The sequence below is a fragment of the Triturus cristatus genome, chromosome 4_1 (genome assembly GCF_964204655.1).
Source record: "Triturus cristatus chromosome 4_1, aTriCri1.1, whole genome shotgun sequence".
Lineage (NCBI taxonomy): Eukaryota > Metazoa > Chordata > Amphibia > Caudata > Salamandridae > Triturus > Triturus cristatus.
The window spans coordinates 1,194,729,079-1,194,743,725 of record NC_140585.1 but is presented as its reverse complement, the minus strand read 5'-3'; the positions used below and the strand labels follow the sequence as shown (position 1 = coordinate 1,194,743,725).

Sequence of the window (14,647 nt, the reverse complement as noted above, 5' to 3'; positions counted from 1 at the left end):
GTGGGAGTTGCAGACTGAATGTGTGTTTGCTGTCCAGGTTACTGAACAGCAGAGGGGGCGTGGATTGGCAATGGGATTGTGCTGTTATGAAGAGTTTCACAAGTGTGGTTGGTCAGGTCTTGGATATTAGCTCTCCTCTTTGCCCAGCAGTACTGTTGAGCTGCTTGAGGGCACTAAGTTGCCCAGTTGGCCGCCTCCTTCGGGAGAAGCCTTTCAGGGGTGAGGCTGGTTGGAAGGAGGGCTGGCCTGCTGGTGGCCCTTCACTTCTAGCCCTACCTCAGCTACTCCAGAGTTTATGTGGGGCATGACCAAGAGTCATGGGATGCTCCGGCAGGGACCAATGCCCTATGCGGTCTCTGGAGCTCTCAGAAATGTTTAAAATGACAAAAGATTACACAGCCGACTAATGGTGCGCACCTCAGTATCAAAGTCCCATATTCGTATAAATCCTGTGCCAATCAACTCCGAGACCTGCTGTGCTTCGATCTCACTGGAAAACCAGAGACGACAATTGAAGAAAAATGGAGGTGGCACCAGGTATGAATTCACAACTTCGTGAGAACGAATTAGTTCACAGTAATATTTTATTCTTTTTTTATACGAAATGTAAAAGCAACAGCCAACGCGTTTCGTTCCCTTTAAAGGAACTTCCTCAGGGCAAGAAGTGTTCAGAAAAAGAGCTTCTTCCCTGGACCGTGGGTGTGGAATCTCTTCTTGAGAAGCGTCAATTGTAACGCTGCCAGCATATATACCTCACTACATTTTGATGATTGTCTTTTTGGATACCTACAGAGAAAATTCTCATAAAACGCTCTTTTTCTGAACACTTCTTGCCCTGATGAAGTTCCTTTAAAGGGAATGAAATGCGTTTGCTGTTGCTTTTACATTTCGTATAAAGAAGAATAAAATATTACTGTGAACTAATTCGTTCTCACGAAGTTGTGACTTCATACCTGGTGCCACCTCCATTTTTGTTCAGCTCTCAGAAATGTTTGATGTGTCAGTTTATCTCACCTGGTCTTTCTATACTATTTTGCCCCCAAATGGGGATGTAAATAGGATATGTGCACTGCTGTGTTCGGGTTTGCTGTGTATTTTGCGATATTTTCTATTGTGTAATGTTATTGGTTTGCAGTGTTTACTATACAACACATTGTTTCATGTGAAGTAAATTTGCTGCACCTTAATCTAAGAAGTTGAGTCCGGTGCCTTTGTGGGGAAGAGGGAACCGCGTAGTTCGTAAGGGTGGTTGACCCCATCTCCATTGCACTCCTATGATCATGTGATTTGGTGTGCAGTGTTAAGTTGTTTCGGAGCTTGCTGTTAGAGAAGGCTGCCAGTAGGCAATGATAATTTATGATTATAGAGTAATCAAGTTGGGAGAGAGCTCCTGGTGGCAGGTACCATCATTATATTGAGGATGAGTTTGCAGGACGTCATGCCTAATAAACTGCTATTACTTATTTGGACTAGCAAGACAGAGAAGAGAGCATGTTTATTTCAAAGACGTTGTATACTGCAGAACTATGTCCCCAAGGCTCCCGTGTAAACCTGTAAGGGGTGGGGCTTCCTCTGTGAGCCTATCATCTGCAGAGATTACCATCATATGACTCCAACTCCTACAACTGTGTTAAATGCGGTCTATTCAGCGACTGCACAAGGAAGATCCTAAGCCTGGGCCTCCAGCATCCAGTTGTAAGAGGATAAAAACTTCATCAACCATTGACACAATGACAAGTCTCTATCAGGAAGAGGAAATACAGCCATTTCTCTACAAAATCAAATTAACCGCGGCAAGAAATCAAAGTCAAACATTGCATAGAAAGAGCTGCACTATACAGATGTGGGTCTAGCTCTATATCCTGGAGATATATTTATACATACATATATATACACACACACATATATATATATACATATATATATATATATATATTAGGCATACGTTAAGACATCATAGACATTTGAACCAAATGATCATAAAAAATAACAGCATGACTGCTCCCCATTGCCTTCTAGTAGTAGAAGAAGACAGGCCTGGGACCTGAGCTCTGGTGGACCAACAAGCACAGCTTTCGAGCCACTTTCCGGATTGTTGGTAATTGACCAAAACATATTTTCAGTGATAACAGCTTCAGTTTGGGGTCAAAAAGTGACGTTGCACCTACTCCCCTATTACCTCACTTCCAAACTCCCTACATTGTTTGCACCCTAGTGTCCATTTAGGTCATCGTTCATGTACCTAAAAAAACAGCTTCTAGGTGGGACCTACTATCACGATTACACTTCAGCCTCCATTAAGCTTAAAGCTCTGTCATATTATCTTAAATAATTTTTTTGTTCATACTGATTATTACAGTTTTACGAATCCTACCAACGCAGTGTTTGCCAACTGGAATAGCAACCTACAAAAAGGATTTGTAGCCCTAGAATATGTATCCCACAAGGACTAGGAAAGCAGGTCTCACCCCCACAACAATAATGATAAGTGCATTCGCGGTGTGCCAGTGGGTCGTCGGTCTCCTGGTGCGATGGCTGCTCTCTTTGTATTGTGGGAATTGCACGGGGTTCCATTGTGCGAGAGTCATAATCTGTGTCTCTGGTACATATTGTCTTGGAGAAAAAGCAGGTGTGATCACCACTGAGGTCTCGGCTGGCAGCTGAGGCATTTGGAGGGTCACTGGGGATCACACATTAAATCACACTTGCACACACAGACATACCCCTCTCTAGGGGTGGCGATCACAACCTTCATTTTGATGCTCTGGGCCATCACAGGCTTCCTGAGGCGGTCATCATGTGATCCAGAAAATGAACCGGACTTGCCCCAACACCAAATGACTTGGATGGGACAAGACCAAGCGCATGGTTAGCACGGACTTACGGAGTAGTTCTCTGGCAAGACTTTGCTTAAACATATGTTTACAGACACAGAGGAGGTGGTATGCACAGAAAAAGGTTTGCACAGAAATAGGGCATGCGCTGCCACAGAAACAGGAAGGGACGTGTGCAGGTAGGGCCAGCCAGAGCAGCAGGGAGTTGTTCAATTAGAGGTGGGACCATCAGAAGTCCCTCAGTACTCTACAGTTTGGAGGGCTCAACAAGTGCACCGCAGCAGGTCAAGTACTAAAGGCTGGCAATGGGAGGTGGGAACAGACGCTCTTAATGAAAAATCAAAATGGCGGTGTTTTTATGTTACACTCGCCTTCAGAGCTGTAAACTGACTATTGTAGCCCCACACCTCCCCCTCCCCCAACAATCCGCTCTACTAATTGTGCCATGAACAATGTGTTCAAACCGTCCTCTACAAGGCACGTCTGCCAATACCACTTTCACTCACACTGTTCTGTTGGGGGCAGGGCCTCTTTCGAAGCCATCATATTTTTTCGTTAGTGCGTTGTGCCCTTTTTCTCCCCAATTGCCCCCTGGGCCAAGTCTGTCAGAACCCCGGTTGCAGGGGTTCTTGCAGCGGGCTCCACTTCTAACCTGGTCTGGCCAGTAGTGGACCCCAGTGCCGTTTTGTCTACGGACTTGCGATCTTCTTTGTTTTTCTGCTCCGGGGCTCTTATGAGTTTTTCTTCGATGATGCCCTTTCTCACTGCCGTCACCAGCCCCCCTTTTGTGGTAGTGCCTAGGCACAAGGAATCAAACTGTTCTATGCCAGAGGGTGATAGCTTTGGGGAGGCAGATTTGCATTTGGCAGGAGCTGATGTCACCGTGGTGTGTTCTTCAACCACTTCCAAGAACCACCGTTCCTTATGACAGCCATTATGAACCTTCATAACATCACTGGCAGAGCCATCTTGGTCCACAGTGTTGGATCGATTTGGCATGAGACCAGGTGGCACATCTCGAGTCACGTCTGGACCGGCAGACTGAGGATTCTCCTTTGAAGGCAAAGTTTCTTTCTCAACTTTTTTTATGGTCTCTGGCCAGGCAAGAGGTTTCTCGGGGCAATCTTTGGCCAACAGAGGGACCTGGACAGGGTCTGCTGTCCAGCACCCCCTAGTTTTCATATTAGTGCAAAATTCAGCCAAAGAAGATACTTCATCTGTGGCTTCTTTAATTCCGAGGGGACTTCGCTTGATGACCTCATACTCCTGGACTGGGCTTAAGGCCTTCTGTTGACAGCGAGAGGCCAAATAGGTGTCTTCAGTCTGTACCCCTTGGTGTTTCTTGCACAGCAGATCTCCCAAGCCCACCTTCCGATCGTCAGAGTGGCCTCTCTCAAGAGTTTTGACTCCCCCACTACTACAGATCAAATCCACTTTGGATGAACTCGCTGTGGATGGACTTGAAGGCAGGGAACTGGTCAATGTGTGCATGTCATTGGTCTTGGTGCCATCCTTTGCTAGCACTGCCCGCCCATTTCCTGAACTCATGGAGCTATTACATAGCGCTTGCCCCCTACTCAGCTCCTCGTTCTGACTACTTGGATGTGTTTCGTTTGCTGCACTGATTCTTGGGGGCTCCACTGAAGACAGATTTATTTCCAGAGTTTTAGAGTCACCCTTCATGTGAGTTGGATACCTGTGTCTCTCCCATTCTTTCTCACCATGTCGATTGGATTCCCCCTTCATGGTCGAAGTCGGCCTTCTCATCTTGACTTCATCTGTCTTTACTTCTGTGGATTTGCCCTTCAAGTCTAGGGGGATGCTTATCTCTGGCTCCGTAAGCTCTTTGCTCTTTTCTGCCCGGTTAGCAATTAACGCCTCACCACTGAGGCTTAGTGGGGACTCTTGGCGCCCTAGTCTGCGCATGGCCACTTGTTTCACCGCTCCTGCCTCTCCGAGGGCCAATGTTTCACCGTCCGTCTCCACCAGGCTCTGCAGGCCCAGTTCCCCGTGGAATTCTTTCCTGTAGTCGGAGTGTGAAGCCTCCAGGCTGTGCTTGCGCATCACCACCTTCTTTTCTGAAGTAAGTGGGGAGCCCAGTTTCTCCGCTGACTGGACCCGCTTCAGCAAGGGTGATCGTGGTGGTTCAGCACTCTTCGGTCTCGGCCGTACCACAGGTGGTGAGGAGTGCAGCTTGACTGGAAAGCTCTGTGTTGTGTTGGAGCTGCCTACGGTGTGTCCGGGCAGTGGAGGCGGGGAGGACTGGGTGGGTGAAGGCGTGTGGGCCAGCGGTGAAAGTGGTATGTTGCCAGCAGACTTGCAGCGAGCTGAACGGTACTGGCGGTGCAGTTTTGGAGACAGACCATGAAGAGTACTGGGACGGATGTGGTGTGAGGAACTGGCTGGGGAGTTGGGTGTGCTGGAGGCTGGAGAACTGCTCTGGGAAGAAGTCCCTGTGAGAAAAAGAGACAAGTGGATCACTTTAGAAGCATGCGTATACAAGGATGAAACCAAGAAGTAGCCCATGATCTCCCAAAAACTGTAACTCTCGTTGTCCAGTATTGGTATCTTTCATAGATTTACATGCTTAAATCTTCCCCGTTGTCAAGGTGAGAATCCCACTGTACATTCTAAAGCAGCAGGAATAGTATAGATAGCTTTCAACAGTAAAAAGGCATTGACCTTTGTAGATTATTGGTATCATTTAAGAAAAACAACCAAACTCCAGGCAATAGCACCTTTAGAACAATCCCAGCAGATGCATCTTCCCACAGATTTTCAAGCACTAGTGGAAATAGTCACCACTTACAAAGAAGGAGAGCCTCCAAGGGGAGGAGGGTGGGTCGCATGTGAATCTATGAAATATACCAATACTGGATAGTAAGGGTTACAGGTAAATAACAATTTATTTCCCCAGTACTGGATCTTTAATAGATTCAAATGCTTGAATCAGAATAGTTAGCAGTCAAATAACATATACTGTAAAATCATGTTATGTAACCCAATAGCGGATGGTGGGTAGAAATATACACGTTATGATAGAAGGCTCACCTTATTGGAAAAGATGCCAAAGCATTCCTTGCCCCACAGATGAATCTCGAGTGCCGAGTCCAGGCAATAGCGTTGGGTGAACGTATGCCTATTTTTCCTTTAGACAGGCACTCCAGGACCGCAGTTGTACAGACTGCCCTGGTCAAGTGTGTCTTAGCCTTTCCTCTTAAAGGCCGACTGGCCTTAGAATGACAGAATTGAATGGCTGCTGAAATCCATCTTGTTATGATGGCCTTATAAACCAGACCTGCCTTGTTATGGTTTCAGTATGCCAGGAACATTTGATCTGTAGTACGTAGATGCTCTGTGCAATGCAGATAGAACTTAAAGCATCTTTTTACATCAAGGGTATGCAAAATTCGTTCAGCAGGTGTGTATGGATCTGGAAAGAAAGTCTTGAGCACAACAGGTTCATTGAGATGGAAATCTGTTGGAACTTTAGTTATGAACTTGGGATTAGAGAATCACAGTATTATTTTTAAATTGTAAAAAAACGTTCCTTTATTGCGAAAGCCTGAAGATCGGATACTTTCCTTGCTGAAGTAGGAGCTAAAAGCAAAGCAATCTTCCAAGTTAGAAATTTGAGTTCCGCTCTGAGAATAGGTTTGAAAGGGCATTTCATCAGTTTTGACAATATTATGTGTTAGTTGCCAATTTGGTGGAGGCTTTTTTATTGGAGGGAAAACTCTGAATAAACCTTTAAGGAACTGTGCGATTTGTCTGTTTAACCACAGAGAAGGAGAACCTAATGTTTGTTGGTGCCTAGAGATGGCTGCTCAATGCACTTTAATGGAATAATGCACCAGGCCTTTTTCTGGCCAGAGAGAGTAGCTATGGCAAAACCTGTTCTGGAGGTGATGAAATTGGGAGGACATTGGATTGCTAGCAAATGTATGTTGGGTATGCAGTTCCTGAAGAAGGATGAGTGTCTATATGGTTCAACGACTATTCTGTATGGTACACAGTTGTATGGTACACAGTGGACGGAACCCTGCAAGAATCAAATGCCCTCACACACCTGGATAGGTGTCATGCTTCATCCTAGGGCGTTTGCTCCTCGTAGAGCCGGCACTGCAATGCCCAACAGGCACCCTCAATGGGGGCTCTTTGCCAGAGATCTTCCTCAGTAGGAAGACTTGAAGGGCAAGGGAAATTGCCTTGAGTTCCAGTAAGTTAATATGCATCTTGGACTGCAAGATATTCCGTTTGCTACTTATTTGGAGATCCTGCAGATTAGCTCCCCAGCCCTTATAGAGGCAACTGTTGTGAGTATGTACTTGGGATCTGGCGATAGAAACATTAGGTCTGATGAGAGATTAGTTACTAAGAGAATGGCAGATCTCATCATGCCAGGAAGAGATTTGAGAAGACGAACAGAAACAAACGTCGTTTTTTAGAGGATATGAGCCAGTGTAATGAGTTTTGTTTGCTTTTTGTGGACAAGAATGCTTTGTCCTGTAATGTATCTAGATTTTCTCCTAGGAAATGTAACCTTATTGAGAGAGAGAGGATAGACTTTGGCAAATTTACTGTGAGCCTCAAGGATTGAAACATTCGTAGACACATTGCTGTGGCCTTCGGTGCTTATTGGGCAGATGGAGCTTTTATGAGCTAGTCATTTAGGTATGGAAATACCTGAAGGCCTTTCTGCCTCAGATAGGCTGCCACTGGGGCAAGACATTTTGTGAATATCCAAGGGCCGACTTTAGACCAAAGGGGAGGACTTTGAACTGGTAGTGAGTGTTGGCTACTGTGAATCTGAGAAACTTGCGATGCTTGGGATGGATAGGGATATGGAAATAAGAAACTTGGAAAGCCAGACACACCATGAAATCTCAGTGATTGAGGAGATGTAGGATCTCTTAGAGAGTGACCATCCAAAAGGATTTCTTTTTGAGGTACTTGAGGAGCTTTCTGAGATCGAGAATGGGACGCCGTTCTCTCGATTTCTTCTTTACCAGGAAAAAGCAGGAATAGAATCCCATTCCTTTGTGAGAATGTGGGACCTTCTCAATTAGACCCTTGTTCAGCATCACTAACACCTCTTTGCTGAGAAGATGGAGGTGTGGAGTAGGTACTCGTTTTGGTTGAGTGATGGGTGGAATTTGTGTGAACTCTAGGGTATGGCCATATGTGTTAAGATTCAGGATCCATTTGTCTATTTTAATCTTTTGCCATTGATGGTGGCATTGGGAACTTCGTTCAATGACAGAATAGCATGTTGAAGGAGATGTAACTGGTACTAGGATATCATCAGTGTTTCCTGTCAGTGTCTCTTCCTGGTATTGTTTTTTTTCTCAGTGGCTGTTGCTTGGAAAGGCGGCTGCAGGCGGTGCACGGTATGGCTGATGCTGCTAAGCAGGCCAAAAGGGACTGCTGATAGGGTTGGTACAGCTGGTATCGCTGATATCCCCGTGGTAGGAATATGAACCTCTTCCACGGGCACCTCTGAAAGGTTTTTTTCAGAACTGTAAGGTAACCAATAATCTTGCAGTGTCTTTCTCCACCTTTATTGTCAGTAAGGGGCTGTCAATTTACTAGCCAAACAAGGCGTCACCATCAAATGGCATGGCTAGTATTTTTGTTTGGACTTCAGGAAGATATGTTGTAGCCTTTAGTCAACCTTGGCGTCTAATGACCGCTGACCTGGCGAGCTGCTGGAAACCTAGGAAAGCTATGTTATTAGCACAATCTATAAATTGCGACACAGATCTTTCTCCCTCCAGCAGAATCTTTTGCTTCCGCTTTTTTATCTTCTGGCAGAAAATCCAGATATGTGGCGATGTCCGACCACATCTGGCGGTCATTACTGCCCAGAATATCCAGAGCTGCACATACAGTTGTGCCTGAGATGGTGGAGAACTGCTTCTCTATATTATCAAGGCGTCTGCCTTCCTTGTCAGGCGGTGTTGAGATTGGTGCAGAGGGTTCTTCAAACAATGCTGAGCAGCCTGTGTAATAACGGAGTCTGGTTTTGAATATCCTACAAGACATGTCAGAGAGTCCTTAGGGGCCTTATACTTTTTGTCTATTCTCAGAACAACCACTGTCACTGTGGCTCTAATTTTCATTATTTTAATCCCTTCCCCCCAAATGTAATCTACTGTAGGGGTTGCTTCAACAGTTTTTCTGGACTGCTTTATAAAATCATACAGGAAGCAATTGGATTGCTTCACTGTCATTGGGAGCTGAAAACATGTAGCAGAACGTTCCATTATAGTATGAAAACCACCAATATCACCTGGTGGAGAATCTATTTGTTGAGGCACCAGAGGAGAAGGCTTGGGGATGAGATAGGCATCCTACTCATTGGCCACTGACTGGGTGTCCTGAATTTCACCTTCCTCAATATTATTAACCAAAGAGGATGGATCATCTGTAGGAGGCATGGCAATGTTTGACTTTGGTGTCATTTTAGGTGTCACAGGTGGCAGTAAAGGAACTGACAATCTAGGTGCTGGAGGCAGTAGACACATATGAGATTGTCCCTACAGGTGTAGGGAAATGTTTGTAGTAGTCTTTCAACATGCCCTCTAGGTCTGGCGCCAAGGCTATGGGGACTTGGACCATCCCTTCAGGTGGAGCAAAATGATGGGACTGCTCCATATATTGATATTGCTGGTCAACATATTATTGCCTTTGATATACTGGCGGACAGTATTAATACGTTTTATCATCATCCTCCTCCTGATACATAACATGGAGCTATGATGGGCTATATTCCGCTCCAAAAGGGTTGGCATTGTTGTCATCAGACTCCGTTAAGTGCAACAAGTGGCTTGGTGGTAAGGGAGACACTTTTCTAAGGAAGGTATACTCTGGGCGCAGATCATCTTGAGCAGATTGCTGTGCCATCGACAAGGTCATATCCGGTGACAGAACCAGCATTGGAGGCTTCTTTTTCACTGCGAACAATGGAGAAATCTTCTCTCCTGCGTGCGTCGTCGACGGTGTTCTCGTTGATGGTGGTGACACGGCCGCCAACGGTGTCGGCTTCGTCTTTGTCAATCAGGTGGTGGTCGTCGACGTGGATGTCATCGCCGGGGTAGTAGAAATCGATGAGGTAGTCGTCGTAGATGGGGCAGTAGTAGACGACAGGTTGTAGATGTCTTGACTTTATCACCATCAACGATGATGAGTTTGATGGCATTACTGTCGTCAATGAGGTATTCATAGTCAGTTTATACTTGACTAAAACTGGGTCTGAGGAGGGTTTTGCGAGCTTCAAAGCCAAGGCCGTATATGGAGTAGATGGTTCAGATTTTGTCTCAGAGGAAGTAGTTTCTCGCCTTTCTCTATGTGAAGAGCCTTTTAAAGACCCATGATGTACCTTTTTTAAGGCTTTCTTGTGTCCCTCTGGTGACCCTTGTGACCTTTCTCTTTTCTTAGGCTTTGCATATGAGGTGACAGAATCCTCATTGTTTTCTTCCTCAGAAACAACAGCAGTTTTGTCTTTATTTTCTGAAGCCACAAAAAAAGCTTCCTCTCTCTCTCTCCTTGAAAGTTTTTGAGGAAAACATTCTACAATATTTGCAGTCTTTTACCTAGGTAGGATGAAGGCAATATATACATTCCTTATGGGGATCTTCTGAATGCAGCCTTTTCTTTCCACAGGTCCCACAAGGTCTTAAGAGGTCTTTCTTGAAATATTCTGACATCCTGATGCAGTATTTAGTAGTTTGGAAATACCATATCTGAGTTAAGCTGAAGAAAACGGAGGAGAGCTCAGGGAGACTCCCTGTCACACAGCGTGCGGTAGAAAATTTGAGTGAAGATGCTTCTGCTGGGAGTGCTCTAAGGGTGCTATTGCTGGAGCGAGGTTTTCCCTATGAACCGTATACCTCCTCCATTTCATCATTTTGAACTAACATGAATAATTGATTAACATTAATAGTAATAATTGTTTGCTGTGTTTAATTAATCAACATTACTAATTAGAAAATACACGTGGGAAACGCATTTGCATGGCTCGATTGATACGTAAACTAATTTTGTACGCATACTAATGTCAGATATTTAGAATCGGCATGTTATATGTTGCTTTTGTGATGTGATTTGTGAATCGTGCTTTAAATTGTGAGGATAAACTGCAATGCGTGTTGCTTTTGCTAGATAAATACACACACATAGAGGGGTTAGTGAGGGAATAACATTTTAATAGTCATTTCCATGTATTAATTACGTTTTATGTTTCTTTGCTTAAGTTGACCTATCTGGAGTGGCCACAAAATGGCTGCCATCCCTATTCTGACGCCCCGACAAGACAGAGAAGTCACTGAGTGAAGTGCGCCTGCACTAAAAGATGAGCAACAATAACCTCGTCCTGACCCCAGGCAGACTGTATCCGTGAAGGACATCCTGGGAGAAGTGCCAAGCATCAAACAATGGACTTTCTTAAACTATGAACTGTTATAATTGATGACACTAAGGACACAACCCCGCATGGGAATCAACTTGCCCTGAATGGACTAGAAACTGTTGCTAATTTACTCACAAATTGAGAAGCTGCATCTAATGCAACATTTAATGCATGAGAATCAGGAAGAATGATCCTGGTTTAACCAATTAAATTTGTTCTGAAACATGTATTGAAACATTTGTTGATAAAATGTACTATAAAAGTAGACTAGAGAGGGTAGGGCATTATTCCTTTTGCACACCATCTCTTTACCAGATTGCCCGACGTTATGCTGACGGAGAGGACGGTGACACTGCTGGACAGCTGCTTACCAGAGACTCTGATGGACTGATCAAATGCCCTATTAACTTACGAATTGATTCTTTGATTTATGGGCATAGAGACGAAAGATCTGAATTTGACATACAGGACGCCATTTAGCCAGATTAGGTAAATATGCAAACCAAATATTGAATGCTATATGATTTCCTTATGCTTTAATTAGATAAACATATTATTCATTTAAAGAACTGTGTCGGGTTCTTATTTGAAGTATTTCAATGTATATTGTTTAGAAGAATTAAGGGTTGCTATTCCCAGCAACTAGCTGATCCATGGCCAATAATATGGGAGGAACTGCTAGGTTATAACGTATTGAGATCCTGGTGAGGTAGGGAGGTATAGGTAAACTTGTCGTTACTCATCAGGTGATTGGTGCACTCTTCCTCCCATTTCCAGCGCATGGAATAAAGAAAGAAACTCCCCTCTCTCTCTCTCTCTCTCTCTCTCGAGGACCATTAATACTGAAAGTAGAATGAATGATTGGTGTTATGGGCCCCATCAGTGAATGAGTGAATGAAATGTGGTCCAGTCTGTAGCGAGGGGATTTGTGGTATTCAGCGCTGGAGCACTATCACCTGATTGGCTGGAGTTTGGTTCTTTTTCTTAAATGATATACATAAGCTACAAAAGTTGATGTCTTTTTACGGTTGCAAGCTATCGATACTACTTCTACTGCTTTAGAATGTACCGTGGGACTCACACCATGATGATGGGGAAGATTCACGCATGTGAATCTATGAAAGATTCAATACTAAAGAATGATAACTTATAACAAGGAGAGAGGTCATCACCTCCTTTCAACACTACCCCTCACCCAAGTATACTTTTGAAAAGTGCTCTGGGGGCTGGTTTCCTGAATACACAAAGTAGAGTCAGTAGTCCTTGCTGCCTTTGCAGGTGGGGGAATCGTGCCCATGTAACAGATCATGAAGACAGGCCATTTGAGTAGAAAGAAAAAGTTACTTACCTTCTGTAACAATCTTTCTGTCTACCTGCAGATTTCTCACTGGTAGAACGAAGGCCAGGTGTCAGCTAAGTAACTATTTCTTATGAGGGATACCTCTTTCTGCAGATTCCTCTTTTGGAGAACAAAGCCCAGGCATCAGAGTGGATCTGGAAACTTCAATGCAATGGGGTTGCCGGTAGAGGGTGCTGGACTTAGTCATCACCACCGAGTCCATAAAACGCCTGCCCCAGCTCATCAACACCAGTTTCCTTCCAAATTTCTTCCCCAGCCTATGAGGTGAAATTTGGATAGATTGATGTTGATGAAGGATTGCAGTACCAAAATATTATAAGATGGAATCTTAACAACTTTACCTATAACTCATACATCGAACGGGGAGGCAGACGGGACAGTGAGGAATCTACAGGCAGAAAGAGTATCCACCAGAAAGATTGTTAGTGAAGGTAAGTAATTATTTCTTCCGATGGATACTTCTACCTGCAGATTCCTCACCTGTAGAACAGATTTCACAGGAATAGCCTGCCCAGGAGGAGAGTTAATAGGTGAGTAAACAAGCAAACCCTGCATGATAGACCTGGTAAAGTGTCCATCCCTATGCACCTTCACATCCAGGCAGTAATGATTGGCAAAAGTGTGCAAAGAAGCCCATGTTGCTACCTTAAAGACTGAGCAAGTGCAGAAGTGGTTGACCTAGCCCTGGTTCAATGAGCTTGAATCCCTTAAGAAGGTTACTTCTTGGCCAAGCCATAACAGATCTTGATGCAGAGGATGATCCAATGAGACAGAGTCCTCTTCTGTACTGCTTGCTTGCAGAGTTTTATATAGCGTGGACTTGACCCGAATCCAATCAGATATCAGAGCGCTTTACCTAGCACCAGTTACGTTACATGAGGATACACTTAAATTTTTTTTTTGTTAGGCACGGGGAGATTAAGTGATTTGCCCAGAATCACAGTATGTTCAGCGTCATTACCAAGACTCAAACCTAGTTCCCCAGGTCCCAGGTCGAGTGCCCTAGCCGTTAGGCCAACTCCTCTCCCCAACTGCCTTAACCTTCTTGGCGTTGCAGTAGTCGACAAAGAGATGGTCATCCAACCTGAAGTCCTTGGTGCGGTCCAGGTAGTAGTTAACCGCCAGCTGAAGATCCAGCCGATGTAACTGTTCCTCCTCTTTTGTTGGATGAGGTGGAGGTTAGACGGTCAAATGAGTGACTGGGCAAGACGGACCAACTTAGGAAGGAAATCAGCCCTGGTTCGCAACACCAACCTGTCTGGAAAGAAGGCAGTGTAAGGAGGACGGCAGCTAAGAGATTAAGAGGCCGGAGGCCTAAGATATACCTTAGACAATCATCCTTTTTTGGCACACAGAAGTATCAGGAATAACAAGATCTGCTTTTCTTCGAATCTGGAGTTCTCTCAGTGGCACAATTAATGAGCAGCAGGCATACCTCCGGTAGCAGAATGGACAGATGCTTTTCTGACATTTGTTCTGGTGTGGGAAGGATGCTGGGTGGAGAGGAAGGAAAATGTAGGACATAGCCTTTTTCAACATTTTACAAGACCCCTATGTCAGATGTGATGGATCACCAATCCGTGAGTAAGTGTTGGATCTTGTCCCTAACTGTTTGGGCATGTGCGGCTGAGAGGAAATTAAAGCAGTTTGTTGGATGCAGCAGTAGGGGTAGAGGAGTTAGTGGACTGATGCCACTGATGACCGCTGGTTTCGAGTCTGCAGCACCGAAAGGACTGGGCTGTCTACTGTCTGGGAATGTCTCTGTCTGTATGCTAGGCCTCTGGAATATCCCTTGAAGTTTCAGAACTGAACAGGAAACACCTTTGCAGGGGTAAACAGACCCATGGAATGAGCTGTAGCTCTGCTATCTTTAAAGTGTTACACCTTCTCCCAAAAGAGGCGAGACCCATCAATGGGCATATCCATGAGTGACGCCTGGACATATCTGGGAAATCAAATTGATCCTATCCAGGCATATCTTCCATGCCAATGCAGCCCGTGATATCCAGGCCTGCGAAGATGATGTACTTTGTTGCATCCTGC

General features: G+C 44.8%; 1 protein-coding gene across 2 annotated transcripts in view; it reads right to left on the bottom strand.

Annotated features, from left to right (window-relative positions):
• Positions 1–933: 933 nt before the first annotated feature.
• The window catches only part of MAST1 (microtubule associated serine/threonine kinase 1), a 492,671-nt gene continuing 478,957 nt past the window's right edge, over positions 934–14,647 (bottom strand). For both annotated transcript variants that reach the window (XM_085654477.1, XM_085654478.1), the window contains one exon: positions 934–5,287. In XM_085654477.1, coding sequence (XP_085510603.1) covers positions 3,390–5,287 — 1,898 coding nt within the window. In that variant the 3' untranslated portion in view covers positions 934–3,389. The remainder of the gene's footprint in view (positions 5,288–14,647) is intronic.